The sequence below is a fragment of the Gymnoscopelus braueri genome, assembly GCF_963280865.1.
Source record: "Gymnoscopelus braueri genome assembly, chromosome: 12".
NCBI classification, from domain to species: Eukaryota; Metazoa; Chordata; class Actinopteri; order Myctophiformes; family Myctophidae; genus Gymnoscopelus; species Gymnoscopelus braueri.
In genome coordinates, this window is record NC_137614.1 from 50240956 (window position 1) to 50260955 (window position 20000).

General features: G+C 41.1%; 2 protein-coding genes across 2 annotated transcripts in view; both read right to left on the bottom strand.

The window, feature by feature from the left end:
• Positions 1 to 3450: 3450 nt before the first annotated feature.
• Positions 3451 to 20000, bottom strand: part of itpr3 (inositol 1,4,5-trisphosphate receptor, type 3) — a 130237-nt gene continuing 113687 nt past the window's right edge. The window contains exon 62 of the transcript XR_013934116.1: positions 3451 to 4270. The gene's annotated coding sequence lies outside the window, so the exon portion shown is untranslated. The remainder of the gene's footprint in view (positions 4271 to 20000) is intronic.
• LOC308096217 (uncharacterized protein) lies at positions 7513 to 9215 on the bottom strand. Its single transcript, XM_080443556.1, has 2 exons — positions 9032 to 9215; positions 7513 to 8801 (listed from the first exon to the last, which is right to left on the bottom strand). The coding sequence occupies exons 1-2, from the start codon at positions 9132 to 9134 to the stop codon at positions 7816 to 7818; spliced, it is 1089 nt and encodes a 362-aa protein (XP_080299682.1). The 5' UTR covers positions 9135 to 9215; the 3' UTR covers positions 7513 to 7815.

Below are 20000 nucleotides of genomic sequence, written 5' to 3' on the forward strand. Positions count from 1 at the left end.
TCGGGCAGAAACCTCGTATGTCCATTATTTATTTAAGTTTTTTTAATTCCGTAAATTAATGGCCTATTTTGTCATATAAAAGTAGCTAAAATGGCTTATCTACAAGCTCACAATGTGACACGATGCAATGTGTTGTGAGCTTGTAGATCTGCCATTGTTGCTGCTTTTGAGTGAAAGTTGTGAAGTCTGTCCATTAGAACACATTCCTTTTTCAATTTCCTGAAAAGTACCAGTTTTGGAATCCCTGTTGTTGCACTAATGTGAACCCTGTTACAATATGTCCAGTTAGTTACCTTCTCAATTGTTTATTTTTGTTCTTGTTACAACGGAAACTTACTTTACTTTACTAATTAATAAAGTGTTTGTAATGAGTGTTTAACTGATCTATAATCTTCACTGGTGTGGGGGGGGGGGGGTTACTATAGAACTATACAGTATATTGCTACAGTAACAGCTTCACTGCTATACAGAGTCAGTAGCTACGCCCCCTGAAAGCTGCACACAGGAAGCTGTCATCTGTCCAGTCATTTCTGTTCACCAACTGAGAATTCAAAAACACATTTTAAAATATATTTTTGAATTTCCATTTCTGCTAAAACTTGTCCCATTTCACATTTGAAAACTTGTGAAATGGGACATTCTGCACAATGACTACTTTCTACTTTAAGTACTTTTGATACCAATACTTTTGTACTTTTACTCAAGTAAATTTTGAATTCCAGACTAAAAAAAATTAATGTATTCACACCTCTAGTCTACTTTTACTTAATACCTTTACTTAAAGGGATTGTTGGCAACATTAAAGGTTTAATGACATTCACTTTTAAACCACATTCAAAGTCTTTGTCCTGGTCCTACAAAAGTGTACAAAAAGTTTTAAGTGAAAATTCCATTCCAGTGATCCATGGCAGGTGTTTTTCTCTCACATTTCTAAAGCCTTTTCAACTGCAATGAAAAAAGAAATCTTTGCCTGCGGGTGTCGCTGGTGAGGGATTTTGCCTGTCAATCATCGCCTCTGCTCCGCCCCCCCCCCAAAGGAAAGGATAGGGGAGGGGAGGGGCGAGGAGGAGAGTGGGCGGGATTAATCGACTGTGACCTCACTGTCGAAGGGCCAAGCTCAGATTACTTTTCAGCCTAATTATTCAGAAAACCCCAGACCACAGAAAAGTTCAGGTTTTTTGGGTGTAATTGAGGTCATAAAACCCCAAATAAAACATTGAAAATTAAAAAAGTGAAAATGAATGTCATGATACCTTTAAGCCTAAATTTGAAAAATATGTCTATATACATATTTTGCATTTTTCCCCCTCTATCAGCCACTATATAATGATGCTGGGGTGTTTTCCTGCATTGAAACACAGTCCTCTTTCTGAAATCCGTATTTCCCTACTGTTTATGTTTGTGTCGGGCCGTAAATTAACGCACGCATGTGCGCATCCGTGCGCGTCCGTGTCCGTGTGAACTTTTTACTTTCGGTTTGAAAACGCTCTCAAACTTCGTTTTTGAGGCACATAATTTACTTTTCAGATAGCGTTTGGATAGAATTTAGTTGTTTAACTTCATATATGTGGTCAATTTGTCATGAAAGAGCCTATTTAAAAATAAAAATTCAGAGAACCGGCAGGGGCGGGCAGTTCCGCGAATTGTATCCGAATAAAGGAACCTATATTCGGCATGGCCCGTTTAGAAGTCCCCTTAACTCTATGGAACTCCTCCCTGCGTCACCCCCTGGTGGTCAGGGAAACGAACTGCTGGAGTTTTTTTCTTTGTTTATCTCTGAATCGCCTACAATCCCTTTAAGTAAAAAAAAATAGTACTTTTTCCACCACTGGATATAATAGGATATAATAGGATAGTAAGATCCTAGGATAATAGGATTATAGGATATCCACAGACAGGTCAACATCACATGTAATACCTGCAACAGATTTTGGACAGAGTTTTCACTCTGTCAATTACGTCACAAGGGGTTTTAATGCTTACTAAAGAGCTATAGAGATGGGGAGCTCCCTGTTACTGAACAAACACTATATTAGCCCAATGATTATCCCCCCAAAAAATACTATAAGAGCTATTTAACACGAACCCTTAAACCTAGCATAAGATGAGTTGACATCCCTTATTTTTTTCTCTGGGAGGCAGTTTGCTCCTGTGTGTGTGAGAGTGAAGCTCATCTCTAAACCGCTGAATCAGCAAGAACTCAGCAAACCGAAATGTACAATAAAGAATAATTGGAGCAGTGCCTTTCACTGATAGTGTACCCAAATGTGCTTAGTTACTTTACACCACTGGGTAGTACCCAGTGGTGTAAAGTGACTAAGCACATTTACTCAAGTACTGTACTTAAGTACAATTTTGAGGTACTTTTACTTTACTGGAGTATTTCCAATTTTCAATACTTTTACTTCTACTCCACTACATCTTAGAGGCAAATATTGTACTTTACTCCACTACAATTATTTGAAAACTTTAGTTACTAGTTACTTTGCAGATATAAATTATTATATTATATTAATTATATTATAAAACATACATTAACCACATAGGCTATTTTCAAACATTTAGTACTTTTACTTTTGGTACTTTAAGTATATTTTGATGCTAATACTTTTGTACTTATACTCAAGTAACATTTTGAACACAGGCCTTTTACTTGTAACTCTACATTGCAGTATTGATACTTATACTTAAGTAGAAAATGTGAGTACTTTTTCCACCACTGAGTGTACCCCTCATCCCTCCTTTTCACATGTCCAAACCAGAGCCTTGTATTAGAGAGTTCCGCCAATGAGGGGCAGAAACAGCGGCGGTCACGTCATGTAAACTGGAAATAGTTACAAACGCTCATAGACTTCAGTGCATTCCATAAACTTCCGGTTTTGGGCTTTGTCACTATTCGCCAATAGACGGTTATGTAGAAGACCTGGTCCGAAGTAAGTGAACGGAGGTGACGCAACTCTCCTTGAATGGCTCTGGTTCAAACCATCTCAAACTCGCCTCTCGTTGGGGATAAAGCAAGAGAGGCGAGGTTGAGATGGTTTGGACGTGTGAAAAGGAGGGATGAAGGGAAGGCCTACATTGGGAGAAGGATGGAACTGCCAGATAGAGAGAAGAGGAAGGCCAAAGGGGAGGTTTATGGATGCTGGTGGCAGGCGTCACCGAGGAAGACCCAGAAAACAGAACCAGAAACTGATGATCCGCTGTGGCGACCCCGATGGGAATTAGCCGCAAGAAGAAGGAAGAAGCTTTTCACTTCCAGGATGAACCTCCAAACGCAAAGCTATCGTGTGTGTGTTAGTGTGTGTGTGTGTGTGTGTGTGTGTGTGTGTAAAGGAATCACAACATGCTAAATAATGAAGCATACATTGTTGTCGATATCTCAACACACATTTATTACAGAGAAAACAGAACCGAATGTTTGTGCAATCATCACACAGTAGCCTATACTGTTACTGCACGTGTATTAAACATATCATATTAATCTGCAGTCATCATCACACAGCACTTGTTGTATTAAAGACATCATAATATGATGTAGACTGCTGCAGTCATCACACAGTATTGTTGTTCTATTAAATAAATTATATTAACGTCTATTATGGCTGTTGCAATCTGTCTATAGAATGATGTCCATGTTACCATGGCGATGTTTTTACTATGATGTCCATGTTACCATGGCGATGTCTCTACAATGATGTCCATGTTATCATGGTGATGTTCACAGATCTGTCTTCAGTCAGTCAGTCAGTCAGTGTAGGCCCACATCCTTAACCTCAACTTAACCACACCCATGTCTAAACTTAACTTAAATTATTTCAACAACACCACACCCATGTCTAAACTTATCTTAAATTAATTAAACAAAACAAAACAAAAAACATGTGCCTAAACGTAAATTAATTAAACACCACCGAACACACGACTAAACTTAACTTAAATTATTTACTCGAACCACACCGCATGCCTAAAACATAACTTAAATCAAATGAATTAAAGAACAACAAACACGCCTAAAAGTCACTTTTCTTAATTAATTAAACCACATCGATCGCATGTCTAAACGTACATGAATTAAACCACAGCAATCCCCATATGCCTCTAAACTTTACTTTACATTATTTAATAAAACCACACCAAAAAGTGTCGTTATCAGTAAACTGCTGTGTGTCTATGACAACAAAATCCTAATGTGTCATTACATTCACATCCCAACACTCCCAAACGTCATTTCCGGTTTCCCTGCACCTTGGACCGGGCCTCCTCGTTGATCCTCGCTCCATGTGTCCTGGGGAGCCTCCTCTCTCCTCCGTTCTCGGCTCCTCCAAACATGATATAGAATTAGTTTTCTTTCATTGAATACAATATAGTATGAATTTTATTTTACTTTATGCTATTGTCTAGTAAGATGTTTTGTTTTACATTGCATAGTAAGACTTGTTTTCCTAAATTGATGTCACACTACGTATTTGTTTTCATTTTCTGGATGACAACATTTTGCTTATTTTACTATTTATTTACTATTTATTGTCTGCATAGTATATGACATTTTTGTTATTTGTTTTGACAAAAAGTATTGATAACATACAATTGTATTGTATGAAACTTTTCTTTCTGAGCAGATATAGTTATGACAGTTATTTATGACATTGTATTGTATGACATTTGTTTTGTTGTTATTTTGCACCGTCTTTCTGAGAAGTATGACATGTAAATCTGTTAACAGGTTGATTTAATTTGGAACAAATAGTTTGTTGTTACCCAGTACTGACTGAATATGTTGCTGTTGCTGTTTGTTTCCTGATTTATTGATTGAATCTGATGTTATCTGTTTGGACCTGATGTTAATTTGATGTTATTCTCTAATGTTTCTTTAATATGTTTTTATTTCGTTGCTGTCGGGCAGAAACCTTGTATCTCCGTAATTTAAACATAATTTTTTTATTCCGTAAATTAATGCCCTATTTTGTCATATGAAAGTATCAAAAATGGCCGATCTACAAGCTCACAACGTGTCACGATGCAATGTGTTGTTATCTTTAGATCTGCCATTTTTGCTGCTTTTGAAAAACCAGCTACGACTCTGATGTTGATCTGATCTGTTATTGTCTGATGTTGTTTCATGGTAGAATCTTTAATGAGCTACAGATCAAATCTCTGTTGTTGCACTAATGTGAACCCTGTTCTGTCCAGTTACGTTTTCAGATGTTTTTTGTCTTTTCTTGTTACAGACAAAGGAAAATTAATTGAGTCGAGTTGAACCTTAATAAAGTGTTTGTAGTGAATGTTCAACTGATCTATAATCTTCACTGGTATTATAACACATTTATATAACTATATATATATATATATATAACTTATATTATACCACAGACTTTCTCTGTCTCACGTTCGTTCGTTCACTCTCTGCTCTGTTTATTTGGCTCTAATGCATGGGTCTTCAACCTTTTCAGGCCGAGGACCCCCTAGCTGAGAGAGAGATGAAGCAAGGACCCCCTCTATATTATATAAAATTGTGTTTCAGATAAACATTTGCTGCTCTGTTTTCCCTCTACACCTTTAACTCTTTGCCAAAAATAGCCGATCTACAAGCTCACAACGCCTCGCGCTGCGAGGAGTTGTGAGCTTGTAGATCTGCTATTTTTGGCTAAAGTTCTCCTCAGAAAAAGGGATGCTAGGGTTCAAGTGGTTAATGTAGAAACGAAAAATCCTATCACACAAAGATTTGGCGGACCCCCTGTAGTAACTCTGAGGACCCCCTAGGGGTCCCGGACCCCCTGTTGAAGACCTCTGCTCTAATGGATGTGTTTCAACCCGGACGAGAGAGAGGGACGGCCGTGCCTCTCTCTCTCTCTCTCTCTCTCTCGTCCGGGTTGAAACACACACTATTCTGAGTTCCCATCAGAAGCCTCATCAATGAATTAATAATGTACCATGAATTTCAAAGTGTATTCTTAAACAAAAATACATTTTAAAGGTTTTACAAATAGATGAAACACAACATGAATGAGTTCATCTTCTGCTGTGTTTCAGTGGTTGAGCTGCTAACACAAACGTCCTCCTGCTGCTTAGCGACGACACTGTTTAGAAACGATTTGTTTTAGTCGTCTTTGTATTTTAAAGTGTCAACAGTCAGTCAACACATCAGAGTCTGTCTAGACGCCAGTTGGTCGTGTTGCTGCCCCCCACTGTTGGTCTCGGGTACTGTCCATTGTTTCTATACAGTAACAGTACTATGTGACCTTCCTGACCTGTAGAGACCAGAACATCCATCTAGGAGTTCAACAGTTAATCCAACTAAATCAATTTAAATGATTACAATTTTTATTTTGGGCATGTCATTACAGGCAAAAAGTATTGAAAATTGCAGATCTACAAGCTCACAACGTGTCACGGTGCGATGCGTTTTGAGCTTGTAAATCAGATATTTTCCACAAGTCTTGCACAACACTGTTGTGCAGCATAGTATAAAGTAGGGCTGATGTCATTAATCAATTTGTTGAGAAATAAATAATAGCTTCTCAATTATCTGATTAATCGGAAAATTAATCTACAGATTAATCGCTTAGAACATTGGTTCTCAAAGTGGGTTCCGGGGACCCCCAGGGGTCCTTGAGGGAGTTCCAGGGGGTCCCCAGCTAAATGATAGATTAGGCACCAAATGTACCCTTATGGGTCTGTAACTCTGAGTGTACAAATGGAACCACATTTGTACACTCTCAGAGTTAAATTGACATAGATTTTACAATAGAAATTTGCGGTCCAAGTGATAGAAATGCCATTAAATGGGGGTCTGTAGCCCTAATGCATGTCAAACTGGGGGTCCTTGAAATTAAAATGGTTGAGAGTCACTGCTAGAGCCGTAAAAGATCTTCTCTTATGGGGGTCCCTGGCATATCTTTTGAAATGGGGGTCCGCGGGCTAATAAGTGTCAATTTGGGGGTCCTTGACATGAAAAAGTTTGAGAACCACTGGCTTAGAAAGTCATGGTTGAGGCAGCCCTACAACAGCTTCCATCAGTGCACATTGATGCTGCACAGGTCTGATCACGTCTCATAGAAATGCAAGATACAACATATACCAACATGCCATGTTACAACAACATACCATGTATTACACATGTTAACCATATCATTTTCAAACTATGTAACTATATCAATATTTCTATGATAACTTCAGACTGTATGGTATATTCAGACTGTGACACAGTAAGATTATCACAAGTTATTTCAAAGCAACGTGTGTTCCAAATAGTTCAGTTTGGTTATTGTACCAGAATGTTCTGGGACACAGGAAACAGTTCTGTAAGATAGATTGATTGTAATTCAATGGGTCAGTCTGACCTAAAATGGTGTAACTTAACTAATCATCGATTGAATACGATGAGGTTGGAGGTCAAAAAAGGGTGGAGCCTGGAGCCTGGAGTCAGCAAAACCAGCTAACTCCACCTCCCTTTGCTGGAGATAGCTGGTTTAGCAGAAAGTTTGAGGATCTAATGGAGTTAGCTGCTTTTGTCAGAAGCACTTTTTAATACTTTTCATTGGTTCAATATATAAAAACACACAGACATAAAGGGTGTTCAATAGCACTGATTTATAGAAAAAAATATGAAAGCAGAAAAATTGAATTAGCTGGTTCCTGCCGGACAGCAACGATATACAATAATATATAAGACGTCATCAACACTAGTATCAATAAAACATACAGTATATGTACCGCAAACAAGACTTTTCTCCAGTGTGGAAAGTTTATTCTCTAGTGTGGATACGCTGGTGTGTCTTCAGGTTACCTGAAGAAGAAAAACTCTTGTCACATTGTTTACACTTTACAGTGAAAAAGTTTCTCTCCAGTGTGGATACGCTGGTGTCTCTTCAGGGAACGTGACTCACTGAAACTCTTGTCACAATGTTCACAGTGGAAAGGTTTTTCTCCAGTGTGGATACGCTGGTGTGTCTTCAGGTGAGATGACTGAAAGAAACTCTTGTCGCAATGTTTACAGTGGAAAGGTTTTTCTCCAGTGTGGATACGCTGGTGTCTCTTCAGGTCACATGACTTACTGAAACTCTTTTCACAATGTTTACAGTGGAAAGGTTTTTCTCCAGTGTGGATACGCTGGTGTGTCTTCAGGCTACCCGGCCGATTAAAACTCTTGTTACAATGTTTACAGTGAAAAGGTTTTTCTCCAGTGTGGATATGCTGGTGTATCTTCAGGTCAGATGACTGAATGAAACTCTTGTCGCAATGTTCACAGTGGAAAGGTTTTTCTCCAGTGTGGATATGCTGGTGTGTCTTCAGGCTACCTGACCGATTAAAACTCTTGTTACAATGTTTACAGTGGAAAGGTTTTTCTCCAGTGTGGATACGCTGGTGTATCTTCAGTTCAAATGACTGAATGAAACTCTTGTCGCAATGTTCACAGTGGAAAGGTTTTTCTCCAGTGTGGATATGCTGGTGTGTCTTCAGGCTACCCGGCCGATTAAAACTCTTGTTACAATGTTTACAGTGAAAAGGTTTTTCTCCAGTGTGGATACACTGGTGTCTCTTCAGGTGACATGACTTACTGAAACTCTTTTCACAATGTTTACAGTGGAAAGGTTTTTCTCCAGTGTGGATACGCTGGTGTCTCTTCAGGTCACATGACTTACTGAAACTCTTTTCACAATGTTTACAGTGGAAAGGTTTTTCTCCAGTGTGGATACGCTGGTGTATCTTCAGGTCAGATGACTGAATGAAACTCTTGTCGCAGTGTTCAGAGTGGAAAGGTTTTTCTCCAGTGTGAATACGCTGGTGTTTCTTCAGGGAACCTGAGGGACAGAGGGAACAGAGAGAGGAGGAGAGACGGGGAGAGGCAGGTTAAAATTGGTGAGTACACATACAACTTGAAAGCTTCCATCATCAAATTAGTCAGTTGTTGAGGAGAATTAGGGCTTCCCTGTTAATATTTAATTAATTGTATTTTTCATCAACCCTTTTATTCCAACTCCCAGTTTTCCCCACCCCATAAGTCCTGTCCCTGTGTTTAACACTGACTGACCTCCACTGGTCTCCTCCCAATCATCGCTGTCTTCAGTGACTTCAGTGTCAGATTCAAGCTCAACTTCAATTTCAAAAGTGTGAAGAGATGTCTTCATCATCATCTTCACTTTTCACTGCTAGTAATGTCAACTTTGACCCAACAGGCTCCTCTGGTCTTTGAAGTAGCTCCTCCTGTTCCTTTTTAATGTGTGGAGGCTCTGGTTCCTCCTGGAGCAGACTGGGGCTCCTCTCCTGTTCAGGAGAAACCTCCTCTTTACACACAACCATGTGCAGGATGTCTAGGAGCAGAAAAATAACATGATAGTGAATAGTGGATTCATAAAATGTACAAATATTTATCCTTTGTCCGTTTTCCCTATACAAAGTGAGCTATCACCTACTTTGATTGACCAAACATTGACTAACAGCAGGTTGCTACATGACAATTATAGGTTTTAGCAAAACACATATTTTGTATTTTGTGTGTAATTTGAATTTATATATTTAGTTACTTTACCAAACAATTTAATAATGTTATCACAGCATTTTTTTAATCATTAAATTATGAAACAATATTAAACCATAAAACTTAGTAACTGAGTAGTACAGTGGACAGATGGGCTCTGTCCATGGTTCTGAGTAGTAGAGAGGACAGACAGGTGAGCTCTGTCAACAGATGTCAACTGCGATTTGGGAGTAAATCAGGATGTAGGCCAAGCCGTATACGGTATACACGAATCCACGGAGCGCTGCCCTGAGCACAGCCATTGCTGCGGTGTCAACGCTCCGCGGACGCGACACCGCAGCAATGGCAGCCTACAGGCAGCTACAGGCAGCTAAAGGCAGCTAAAGGCAGCTAAAGGCAGCTACAGGCAGCCTACAGGCAGCTACAGGCAGCTACAGGCAGCCTACAGGCAGCTACAGGCAGCTACAGGCAGCCTACAGGCAGCTACAGGCAGCCTACAGGCAGCTACAGGCAGCTACAGGCAGCTACAGGCAGCTACAGGCAGCCTACAGGCAGCTACAGGCAGCTACAGGCAGCCTACAGGCAGCTACAGGCAGCTACAGGCAGCCTACAGGCAGCTACAGGCAGCCTACAGGCAGCTACAGGCAGCCTACAGGCAGCTACAGGCAGCCTACAGGCAGCTACAGGCAGCCTACAGGCAGCTACAGGCAGCGCGTCTGTGGATTCGTCTATAGAACAGGGTTTGCCTGTATGTTAAGTATGTATGTATGTATTTCCCCTCAAAAGCAGACCAATCACAGTGCATGACATCATGAAACGGAAACATCTCTACCCATGAAGTTGGGTCGTAGTTTAAAATCTAGTAATGGGTCTGTGAGTCTTTGAATCTGTCTGTCTCTGTGTTCAGTCTGTGAGTCTTTGAATCTGTCTGTCTCTGTGTTCAGTCTGTGAGTCTTTGAATCTGTCTGTCTCTGTGTTCAGTCTGTGGGTCTTTGAATCTGTCTGTCTCTGTGTTCAGTCTGTGGGTCTTCGAATCTGTCTGTCTCTGTGTTCAGTCTGTGGGTCTTTGAATCTGTCTGTCTCTGTGTTCAGTCTGTGGGTCTTTGAATCTGTCTGTCTCTGTGTTCAGTCTGTGGGTCTTTGAATCTGTCTGTCTCTGTGTTCAGTCTGTGAGTCTTTGAATCTGTCTGTCTCTGTGTTCAGTCTGTGGGTCTTTGAATCTGTCTGTCTCTGTGTTCAGTCTGTGGGTCTTCGAATCTGTCTGTCTCTGTGTTCAGTCTGTGGGTCTTTGAATCTGTCTGTCTCTGTGTTCAGTCTGTGGGTCTTTGAATCTGTCTGTCTCTGTGTTCAGTCTGTGGGTCTTTGAATCTGTCTGTCTCTGTGTTCAGTCTGTGAGTCTTTGAATCTGTCTGTCTCTGTGTTCAGTCTGTGAGTCTTTGAATCTGTCTGTCTCTGTGTTCAGTCTGTGGGTCTTTGAATCTGTCTGTCTCTGTGTTCAGTCTGTGGGTCTTTGAATCTGTCTGTCTCTGTGTTCAGTCTGTGGGTCTTTGAATCTGTCTGTCTCTGTGTTCAGTCTGTGGGTCTTTGAATCTGTCTGTCTCTGTGTTCAGTCTGTGAGTCTTTGAATCTGTCTGTCTCTGTGTTCAGTCTGTGAGTCTTTGAATCTGTCTGTCTCTGTGTTCAGTCTGTGGGTCTTTGAATCTGTCTGTCTCTGTGTTCAGTCTGTGGGTCTTTGAATCTGTCTGTCTCTGTGTTCAGTCTGTGGGTCTTTGAATCTGTCTGTCTCTGTGTTCAGTCTGTGGGTCTTTGAATCTGTCTGTCTCTGTGTTCAGTCTGTGGGTCTTTGAATCTGTCTGTCTCTGTGTTCAGTCTGTGAGTCTTTGAATCTGTCTGTCTCTGTGTTCAGTCTGTGAGTCTTTGAATCTGTCTGTCTCTGTGTTCAGTCTGTGAGTCTTTGAATCTGTCTGTCTCTGTGTTCAGTCTGTGAGTCTTTGAATCTGTCTGTCTCTGTGTTCAGTCTGTGAGTCTTTGAATCTGTCTGTCTCTGTGTTCAGTCTGTGGGTCTTTGAATCTGTCTGTCTCTGTGTTCAGTCTGTGGGTCTTTGAATCTGTCTGTCTCTGTGTTCAGTCTGTGGGTCTTTGAATCTGTCTGTCTCTGTGTTCAGTCTGTGGGTCTTTGAATCTGTCTGTCTCTGTGTTCAGTCTGTGGGTCTTTGAATCTGTCTGTCTCTGTGTGCAGTCTGTGGGTCTTTGAATCTGTCTGTCTCTGTGTTCGGGGTGGATTAGACAAACCGCTGTACCCATCAGCGCCAAATTTCTGCACAATGCCAAGGAAGTGTTTTTCACATCTGATAGAATGACTTAAACCCTCTATACCCTCTTAGTGAGCTAACCCTCTATTATTAGTGAGATATTGTGAGCGCGTAGATCGGGTAATTTCAGCGAATTGTGCCTCTGAATAGGGATGCTAGGTTTCATGTGGTTACATTTTAAATCAAAGATCTGTGTTATCTCACACAAATCAGACTAACGGACCCATTTCTAGATGTCACGCTTCCTACAGAGCCACGCCATAAAAATCAATTTTTACATGAATAGATTTTCAGCTACGACCCAAGTTTCAACCAGGTATTGCAGGCTTTCATGGCCAGATGTGCTTCTGTTTGATGACATCAGCTGTGATTGGTCTACTTTTGAACAGATACGACAGAACAGATAACAGTTAATTTAATAGGGTCAAACTCAAAATGACTTCTCCATGTCCATGTTCGTCAGTGTACTTCTGAGTAGGCATACAAACAGTGGATACAGACAAACCCTGTTCTATATGGTTTGGCCTACAGAAACATTGAAAAAAAACATTTACAATGTAAAGTTATATGCTGCAGTTTTTCTTTTACATTGCATTTGCACATAAGAGGATGAGCTTTTGGATATAATAAAGTAATAACAATAAATGTTTTTTAAAAAATGTATTTTTATTAGTATTAATCTTTTACCCCTTTTTCTCCCTGCGCCACCCGAGCGCCCTAAAAATATATGTTTTTGAGAGATATTGTAATGATGGAAAAAATGAAAGAAAGAGAGAGCACATGAAACTTACTGAGGTGTGGGTGGTCTTCAGGATCCTCCTGTTTAATAGAAATGTCCCTGGATGAGTCTGGAGAGTTCATCTTCACCTGCAGTCTGGACTCCACACACTGGTCTGAAATGAAGCAAGTGAATAAGGACTTTAATAACTGGAGACCCATTGTTGTGTCAAGAATAACAATAATATTTGCTGAAGGTAAAGGCAAAAAAGCCTGTTTTCTAGTCACTATTTTGGCCTGAAGGGGGGGCCAGAAGAATCAGGTCATTGGGACACTCTGTTAGGATTATCTTTCAGGGAGCATGCATGCACAGAGGAAGCTTCATGGCAATCTGTCCATTCGATTTATAGACATCTTGTGTGCAAGTGGCTTAAAGGTGGAGTTAAAGGAAAGGCGTTTGAGCACCAAAATCTGTCAGATTAATCCTTGCCGGGTGCAATTAAGCCAAGGACTATTCACTGTAACTGTTGGAAGAGGCTGCATTCAGTCAAAGTTGGCACTGTGTGCAATGTGTAGTGGTAAAGCACATATGATCAGAAACAATCATCCAGACTATGGATTTGCATAACTGACCAATTCTAAATAAAACATTGTACTGCTCTGGATTATTTTTTCTTTGAATGTATTTGTATTCTTATAAAAATAAACAATACTATTTAATGTGTATTTTATCTTACTCCACAAGCACAATAATTTCACTGCCAATAGTATTGTAAGTGTATGTGACAATAAACGCCTTGAAGAGAGAAAAAAGGGAAGATAGAGACAGACAGAGAGTGAAGTCTGGACTCCACAGAGTCTGCAACGAAACAATTAAAATCAGATATGTTCCGATTTCATTACTACTCTTACACTTAACTTCAACAATAACAGACAATAAAAAAGGAGTAACATGGTAATCACTTGTCAATTGGGCAAGTAACTTTTTCTCAGAACATTTCCAATTCATAACCTTTAAGGCAATATTTTTTTGCAGTCATTAATATTTTGTGGAAAATATAATTAATATCTATTATCAATAGGATATGTAATCCTCTCTCTGATAGAAAATGTTTTCTTTTTTCAGGTAAACACTGTTCAGGTTCACTACCATAATAGTGAAATGTCCCTTTTTCCTTTAGGTCAATTGATTAGATTGAATATTTATTAACAGTTTGCGGGGGGAAAAGCACAGAAAGTACAGTTCTAAGGTCTGCTAAAAGGATTAAAAGACAAGAAAGCACAATAGCTTGTTTCCATTGGGGTCCTGTGTATTCAATTCATCTAAACATGTAAAGACAGAAAGATAAACAATACTATGCAAAAACAGCATATAAAGGAGTAGTAATCAAAAAGTAAAGTCATCATATTAAAGACAACAGTTACTAGTTACTTTGTAGATTTGGATTATATTTGGATTATTATTACAAAACATACATTAACCACTTCAGCCCTAGAAATAGTTTGGCTATAAGAAAATAGCAGATCTGCAAGCTCACAGTAGATCTGCAATTTTCAAAACATTTGTATTTTGTATATATTTTATACATTTAAAAACGTTTGAAACAGGACATTATTTTTGGTACTTTAAGTATATTTGGATGCCAATACTTTTACTCAAGCACATTTGTTATACCACACTTTTACTTTTAACAGAGTATTTCTAAATTGCTGTATTGGAACTTTTACTCAAGTAAAGAGGGGCGGGGGGTGTTACATTCTTATTTTAAACAACAACAACAAACATACCTTCCTCAGTAATGTATCCTGGTAGAAAACACACTTGAACACCTCTAATGTGGAGTGTACTTGAAGCTAGCTTAGCATTAGCATTAGCATTAGCATTAGCCCACCACAACAACAAAGCAAAGTATTTGAACGTCGTGTGTAAATTCCTCCCGCACAAAGACACACTTAGACAGAAGTTACACAAAGGTTTGTTCACTGCAAACTTATATCATGATATAACTATAACTATATATATATATATATATATATATATATATATATATAACTTATATTATAACACAGACTTTCTCTGTATCACGTTCGTTCACTCTCTGCTCTGTTTATATGGCTCTAATGGATGTGTTTCAACTCGGACGAGAGAGAGGGACGGCCGTGCCTCTCTCTCTCTCGTCCGGGTTGAAACACACACTATTCCCGTAGCCATGGTTCACATGACGCTCGTCTGTCACAAGCGTCACGGAACCACTTGTTCCTGGTTTGCGATTTTTTTACATTTACAACTGATGCATCTACATAAACGTTAAAATGTCAAATATAAAGTGCTAACCCCCATGCCACGGATGTAACAAGTTAAATTGCACTGGTCTAAGTACCCGTATCTTCCGTATTGTTCAATAAAAAGCTTTTTAATGTGATCGCCAGCCATTTTCTTGGAATTTTCTCCGATGCTTTCAACGACGTGACCCTATCGGTTTGGAGGTGTACTGCACTCTGATACATTACAAAAATAAAATAAAAAATGGCCACTGATCGGATTAAAATGCTTTTTATTGAACAATACAGAAAATAAGGGTACTTCGACCAGTGCGCCTCAACTTGTTACATCCGTGGCCATGGTATAAAGCACTTTATATTTGAAATATGAACGTTTATGTAGATGTGGTAGTTGTAAATGTAAAACAAATCGCAAACCAGGAACCATAGTGGTTCCATGACTGTCATGGTATGTCTGACAGTCATGTTTCAGGGCTAACTATTCCCGCAGAGTTCCCGCAGACGCCTCATAAATGCCCAATGAATGAATAATGTTCCATGAATTTCAAAGTGTATTCTTAAACAAAAATACGTTTTAAAGGTTTACAAATAGATGAAACACAACATGAATGAGTTCATCTCATCTCTCATCTCATCTTGAGCTGCTAACAGACGTCCTCCTGCTGCTTAACAACGACACTGTTTAGAAACGACTTGTTTTAGTCGTCTTTGTATTTTAAAGTGTCAACAGTCAGTCAACACACCAGAGTCTGTCTAGAGACGCTATTTGGCGTGTTGCTGCCCCCCACTGTTGGTCTCGGGTACTGTCCATTGTTTCTATACAGCAGCGCTACTCAACCCGCGGCCCGCGGGCCGCATGCGGCCCGATCGCAGCGTCTTGGCGGCCCCCTCATGGTCAAAAAAAAAAAAAAAAAAAAAAAGTTATTTTTTTTTTTTAAGCACAGGATAAAAATATACATTTCCGTTCAAATATATGGGTTGCTAAAACATTTTTCAAAAAAACAGACAGACATACATACAGGTGCGTCAATTCTTACAGGTATAATCAGGGGTGCACATAACTGGTGCGCAGGTGCGCATGCGCACCCAAAATAAATAATGAGCACCACATCAGACGACGCGAGGCGCTTTTGCGTACCAACAGCTGGGACCGGAATTTCCAAGCTTTTATTTTTTAGCAAAACTAAAAAATAAGTTTTGCTAAGTTTTGCTATGGCTGTACATGGGGCTGTCGGCCCCATGTACAGCCATAGGCGCAGGGGGACGCATGCTGTGATTGTGTGAGCCTCGCATCCTGACACACAGACAGGCTGCGACTCGCAGCCCGCTGCACGCAGCGGCTGTTAGAGGCACTCGTCACCGATGATGAACGTACCGTAATGGTGCAAAATATGCCGTGAACGTCCCAAATTTGGCGGATAAAAGCAGCGCAGCACAGGGCACCAACCTTGGGGGGTTCACCAAACAGCGTGAGTGAAAAAAAAAACGGCGAAATTCGGCGGAATTTGGAAGCAGAGCGTCCTTCCCCCCCCCCCGTTGACAAAACTGTCCCGGTGGGCACCGTGCTGAAACCCCCCCCCCCCCCCCCCCCCCCGTTGACAAAACGGAACGGGACCATTTTCTTGTGTGTTACAAAATCGAAAAATCCAAAATAGGACCGTCATTTTTATGGCGGCCCCTTGGACTTTTGGCATTTTGCTGAGTGGCCCCTGAGCCATCTTAAGTTGAGTAGCCCTGCTATACAGTAACAGTACTGACAAGCGTATTGAGTGGCCCTGTCTTTCCCTATTTAGGACTGACCGTGGGTAACCTCGCATCACCAGTCTTTCCACCTCGGAGGAAAGCCTGGTGTCTGTTACTAAAGACCCATATGATCCGGTCTAGGCCACGCCTACTGAAAAAAAATAATCCTGTTTTCGGATTCTGCCCATCCGGTTTTGCGGTGCCGCTTTGTTTTGGTTCCCCAATCCCTATTTAAATGGAATAGAATTTCCCCGTGGGATAATACAGACGCTAAATAGTCTCCAGATAGTGCACGCACATTTACATTTAAAAAAATAAGCGAAACTATGCCTCATCAACGATTTTATTATCGGACCTATTTTGGGGTGAGACGTGTTTCCGGTTCTGCCCATCCGGCCACTTTTTATTTTTTTAACTTCCACTCCCGACCGGATCATATACCCGAAAAGGAATGGTGCCCAGGCTAGACCGTGGGTAGCTACCTGGGACGTAAGTCGGGGCTTGATCAACCCTGGCTGGGTCACCTGGGTCAGGGTGTATGTTGCGAGCCCCGAAACATCCTATGACCCCAGGCTACAACACTGATGATACGTCCCAGGTGCATCCATGTGATGTTTTTTCGTTATGTGACCTACCTTCCTGACCTGTAGAGACCAGAACATCCATCTAATATTGAAAATAGCAGATCTGCAAGCTCACAACGCGTCATGGTGCGATGCGTTTTAAGCTTGTAGATCAGATATTATATATCCTACGTACTAAGTGAGCTTAGTATGTGAGTGGTTTGCCCTGAACACACACAGCACCTGTGATATCATTTTCCACCCTCAGTGGGGGGATTGATTGATTGATGTATTTTATTTAGTAAGACATGAGAACATCAGTACATGGAAGTACAAATTCACAATACAAGGTCTACTAAACTGGGAGACTCATTAAGCACTGAGCTTGTTTAAGATGAGATCCCCATGCACACAAATCATGATGACATATAAGAGACAGACAGATATACTGTACACACTATAGGGCTGGGTGTACCCAATGTGTCGTGGACTTATACCATTAGCATGCGCATATCCCATCTACTGAGCATGTTGAATAATGACGACAGGGATGTTAGGGAGCTGGCCAGATCTTCCATGTTCCTTGATCTAAGGAGACGCAAGGTCCCGTTAGCCAGGGAGTCAGAGCCCCACTTCCTAGGGTTCCAAAGGAAACCCAGTGGGAAACTGGACACTCGCTCCCCGGGCTTTTGCGTTTCATCGGACCTGAGATATTGAATCTCTTGTTACAATGTTTGCATTTGAGAGGTTTTTCACCATCTGGTTGAGTTGAAGTCTTGGTAAACTGTTGATGACTGTGAGATCCTGGTTGATCAGTGTCTCCTTGTTCCTGGCTGGTAGTAGAGCTGGTGATTTGCTGACAGGCTGATGAGGTGATCTGTACATTCCTCAGCATTTGGCAGTAGAGGTCATTGTGTCTCCTCCTGATGTGTTTATGAAGGAAGGCCTGAGATGTGAAGGAGTATGAACACTCAGAACAAGAGAAGAACGGAGTCTGGGCACTCCTGTGAGAGGGGGGGGAGGGGTAGGGACAGAGGGGACAGAGGGGAGAGAGGGGCGAGAGAGAGGAGGAGAGAAGGGGAGAGGCAGGTTAAAATTGGTGAGAGAGAGAGAGAGAGAGAGAGAGAGAGAGAGAGAGAGAGAGGCGAGAGAGAGGCGAGAGAGAGGAGGAGAGAAGGGGAGAGGCAGGTTAAAATTGGTGAGTACAGATGTGAGCCGGTGGAAAATGTGATTTTGCTTTGTCTTTTGGTTTAAGTGATTTTGTGTTATATTATCTATGGTTAATATTTTGCATGTTTTGAAGTGAGGTTATTGTTTCCTGAGTGATATTTGCTGTGAGTTTGTTATATTTCTTTCTTTCCACTGACCTGCACTAACCCTATAGGCTGAGTGATAAGGACCTGCACCTGAGTCTGGGTGTGGCAGCCTGATTAGCGCTGCGGCCTGGCCTGAGCAAGGGCGGCTACCACGGACTGGGGTTCTGGTGGGCAGGGACCTCGTCCGTGGGAGGCTGCCCGAGGATGGCCAGGCCGCAGGTGTGACGGCGAGGAGACTGGAGAGATGCTCCAAGATGGACGGAGAGAGAGCCAAGGAACGGACGCACGGAGACAGACCAGCCAGTCGGAGACGCGGACAGCCAGAAAGAGAGGCGATGTAAGACGGTGACCAATAGATGACACACGGACCACATCGTGCCTGTGGAGGACGCGTGTGAGGTGGTGCCATCAACGCTGCTGTCCCCCCCCCCCCCCCTTCTCCTCTTGCAACTGGCTGGTTTCTCCGTTTTATTGTTTTAGTCTATTTTAGTTAGTGGGCCCTTTTTAGTTTGTTTAGGTAGGCATTTTATTGTGTTTTGGCTGTTTTAGATGCCACTGTATCAGGGTTAATTTAAATAAAAGTCAAGTGTTCACTTTTGCAATTTTGCCTCAGTTTTACGTTTTTGCCTTTTAAATCTCAAAGTTGTCAGACAAACCTGTGTTGCTTTTTAAAGTTTTAACTGAGGACCAGACCTCCTAACTAAAAGGTGTCGTAGTCGAAAATGTTTGCTTTAAGCACCCTGCACTTTTCACTTATAATATTTTATTGTTTAATTTGTAAGTACATTATTTAAGTATTTGGGTGTTTTTAGCGGTGCCACACAAATACAACTTGAAAGCTTTCATCATCAAACAAGTCTGTTGTTTAGGAGAATTACGGCTCCCCTGTTAATATTTCTGATTTATTTGTATTTTTCATCGACCGCTTTTATTCCAACTCCCAGTTTTCCCCACCCATGTAAGTCCTGCACTGTGTTTAACACTGACTGACCTCCACTGGTCTCCTCCCAATCATCACTGTCTTCAGTGACTTCAGTGTCAGATTCAAGCTCGACTTCAATTTCAGAGCAGTGTGAAGAGATGTCTTCATCATCATCTTCACTTTTCACTGCTAGTAATGTCAACTTGACCCATCAGGCTCCTCTGGTCTTTGAAGTATCTCCTCCTGTTCCTTTTTAATGTGTGGAGGCTCTGGTTCCTCCTGGAGCAGACTGGGGTTCCTCTCCTGTTCAGGAGAAACCTCCTCTTTACACACAACCATGTGCAGGAGCAGATGTCTAGGAGCAGAAAAATAACATGATAGTGAATAGTGGATTCCTAAAATGTACAAATATTTATCCTTTGTCCGTGTTCCCTGTACAAAGTGAGCTATCACCCTCTTTGATTGACCAAACATTGACTAACTACAGGTTACTACAGGTCTTTCATTAAAAAAAAGTTTTTAGCAAGTGTAGCCAGTCAGAGCTGAGCCTCAGGGGCCACCATAGGAGCGGCTGCTCTGAAAATGCATTTTCTGTTTACAAAGAGCTGGAGAGACATGGAGACTCCTGTTACTGAACAAACACTCTATAGCAATGAGTACTAGCCT

Excerpts from the sequence above, each read along its gene's own strand:
- LOC308096217 (XM_080443556.1), bottom strand. The coding sequence starts at position 9,134 with ATGATGATGAAGACATCTCTTCACACTTTTGAAATTGAAGTTGAGCTT. Across the intron at positions 8,802-9,031 it reads TTGGGAGGAGACCAGTGGAG|GTTCCCTGAAGAAACACCAG; the intron begins GTCAGTCAGTGT and ends TCTGTCCCTCAG.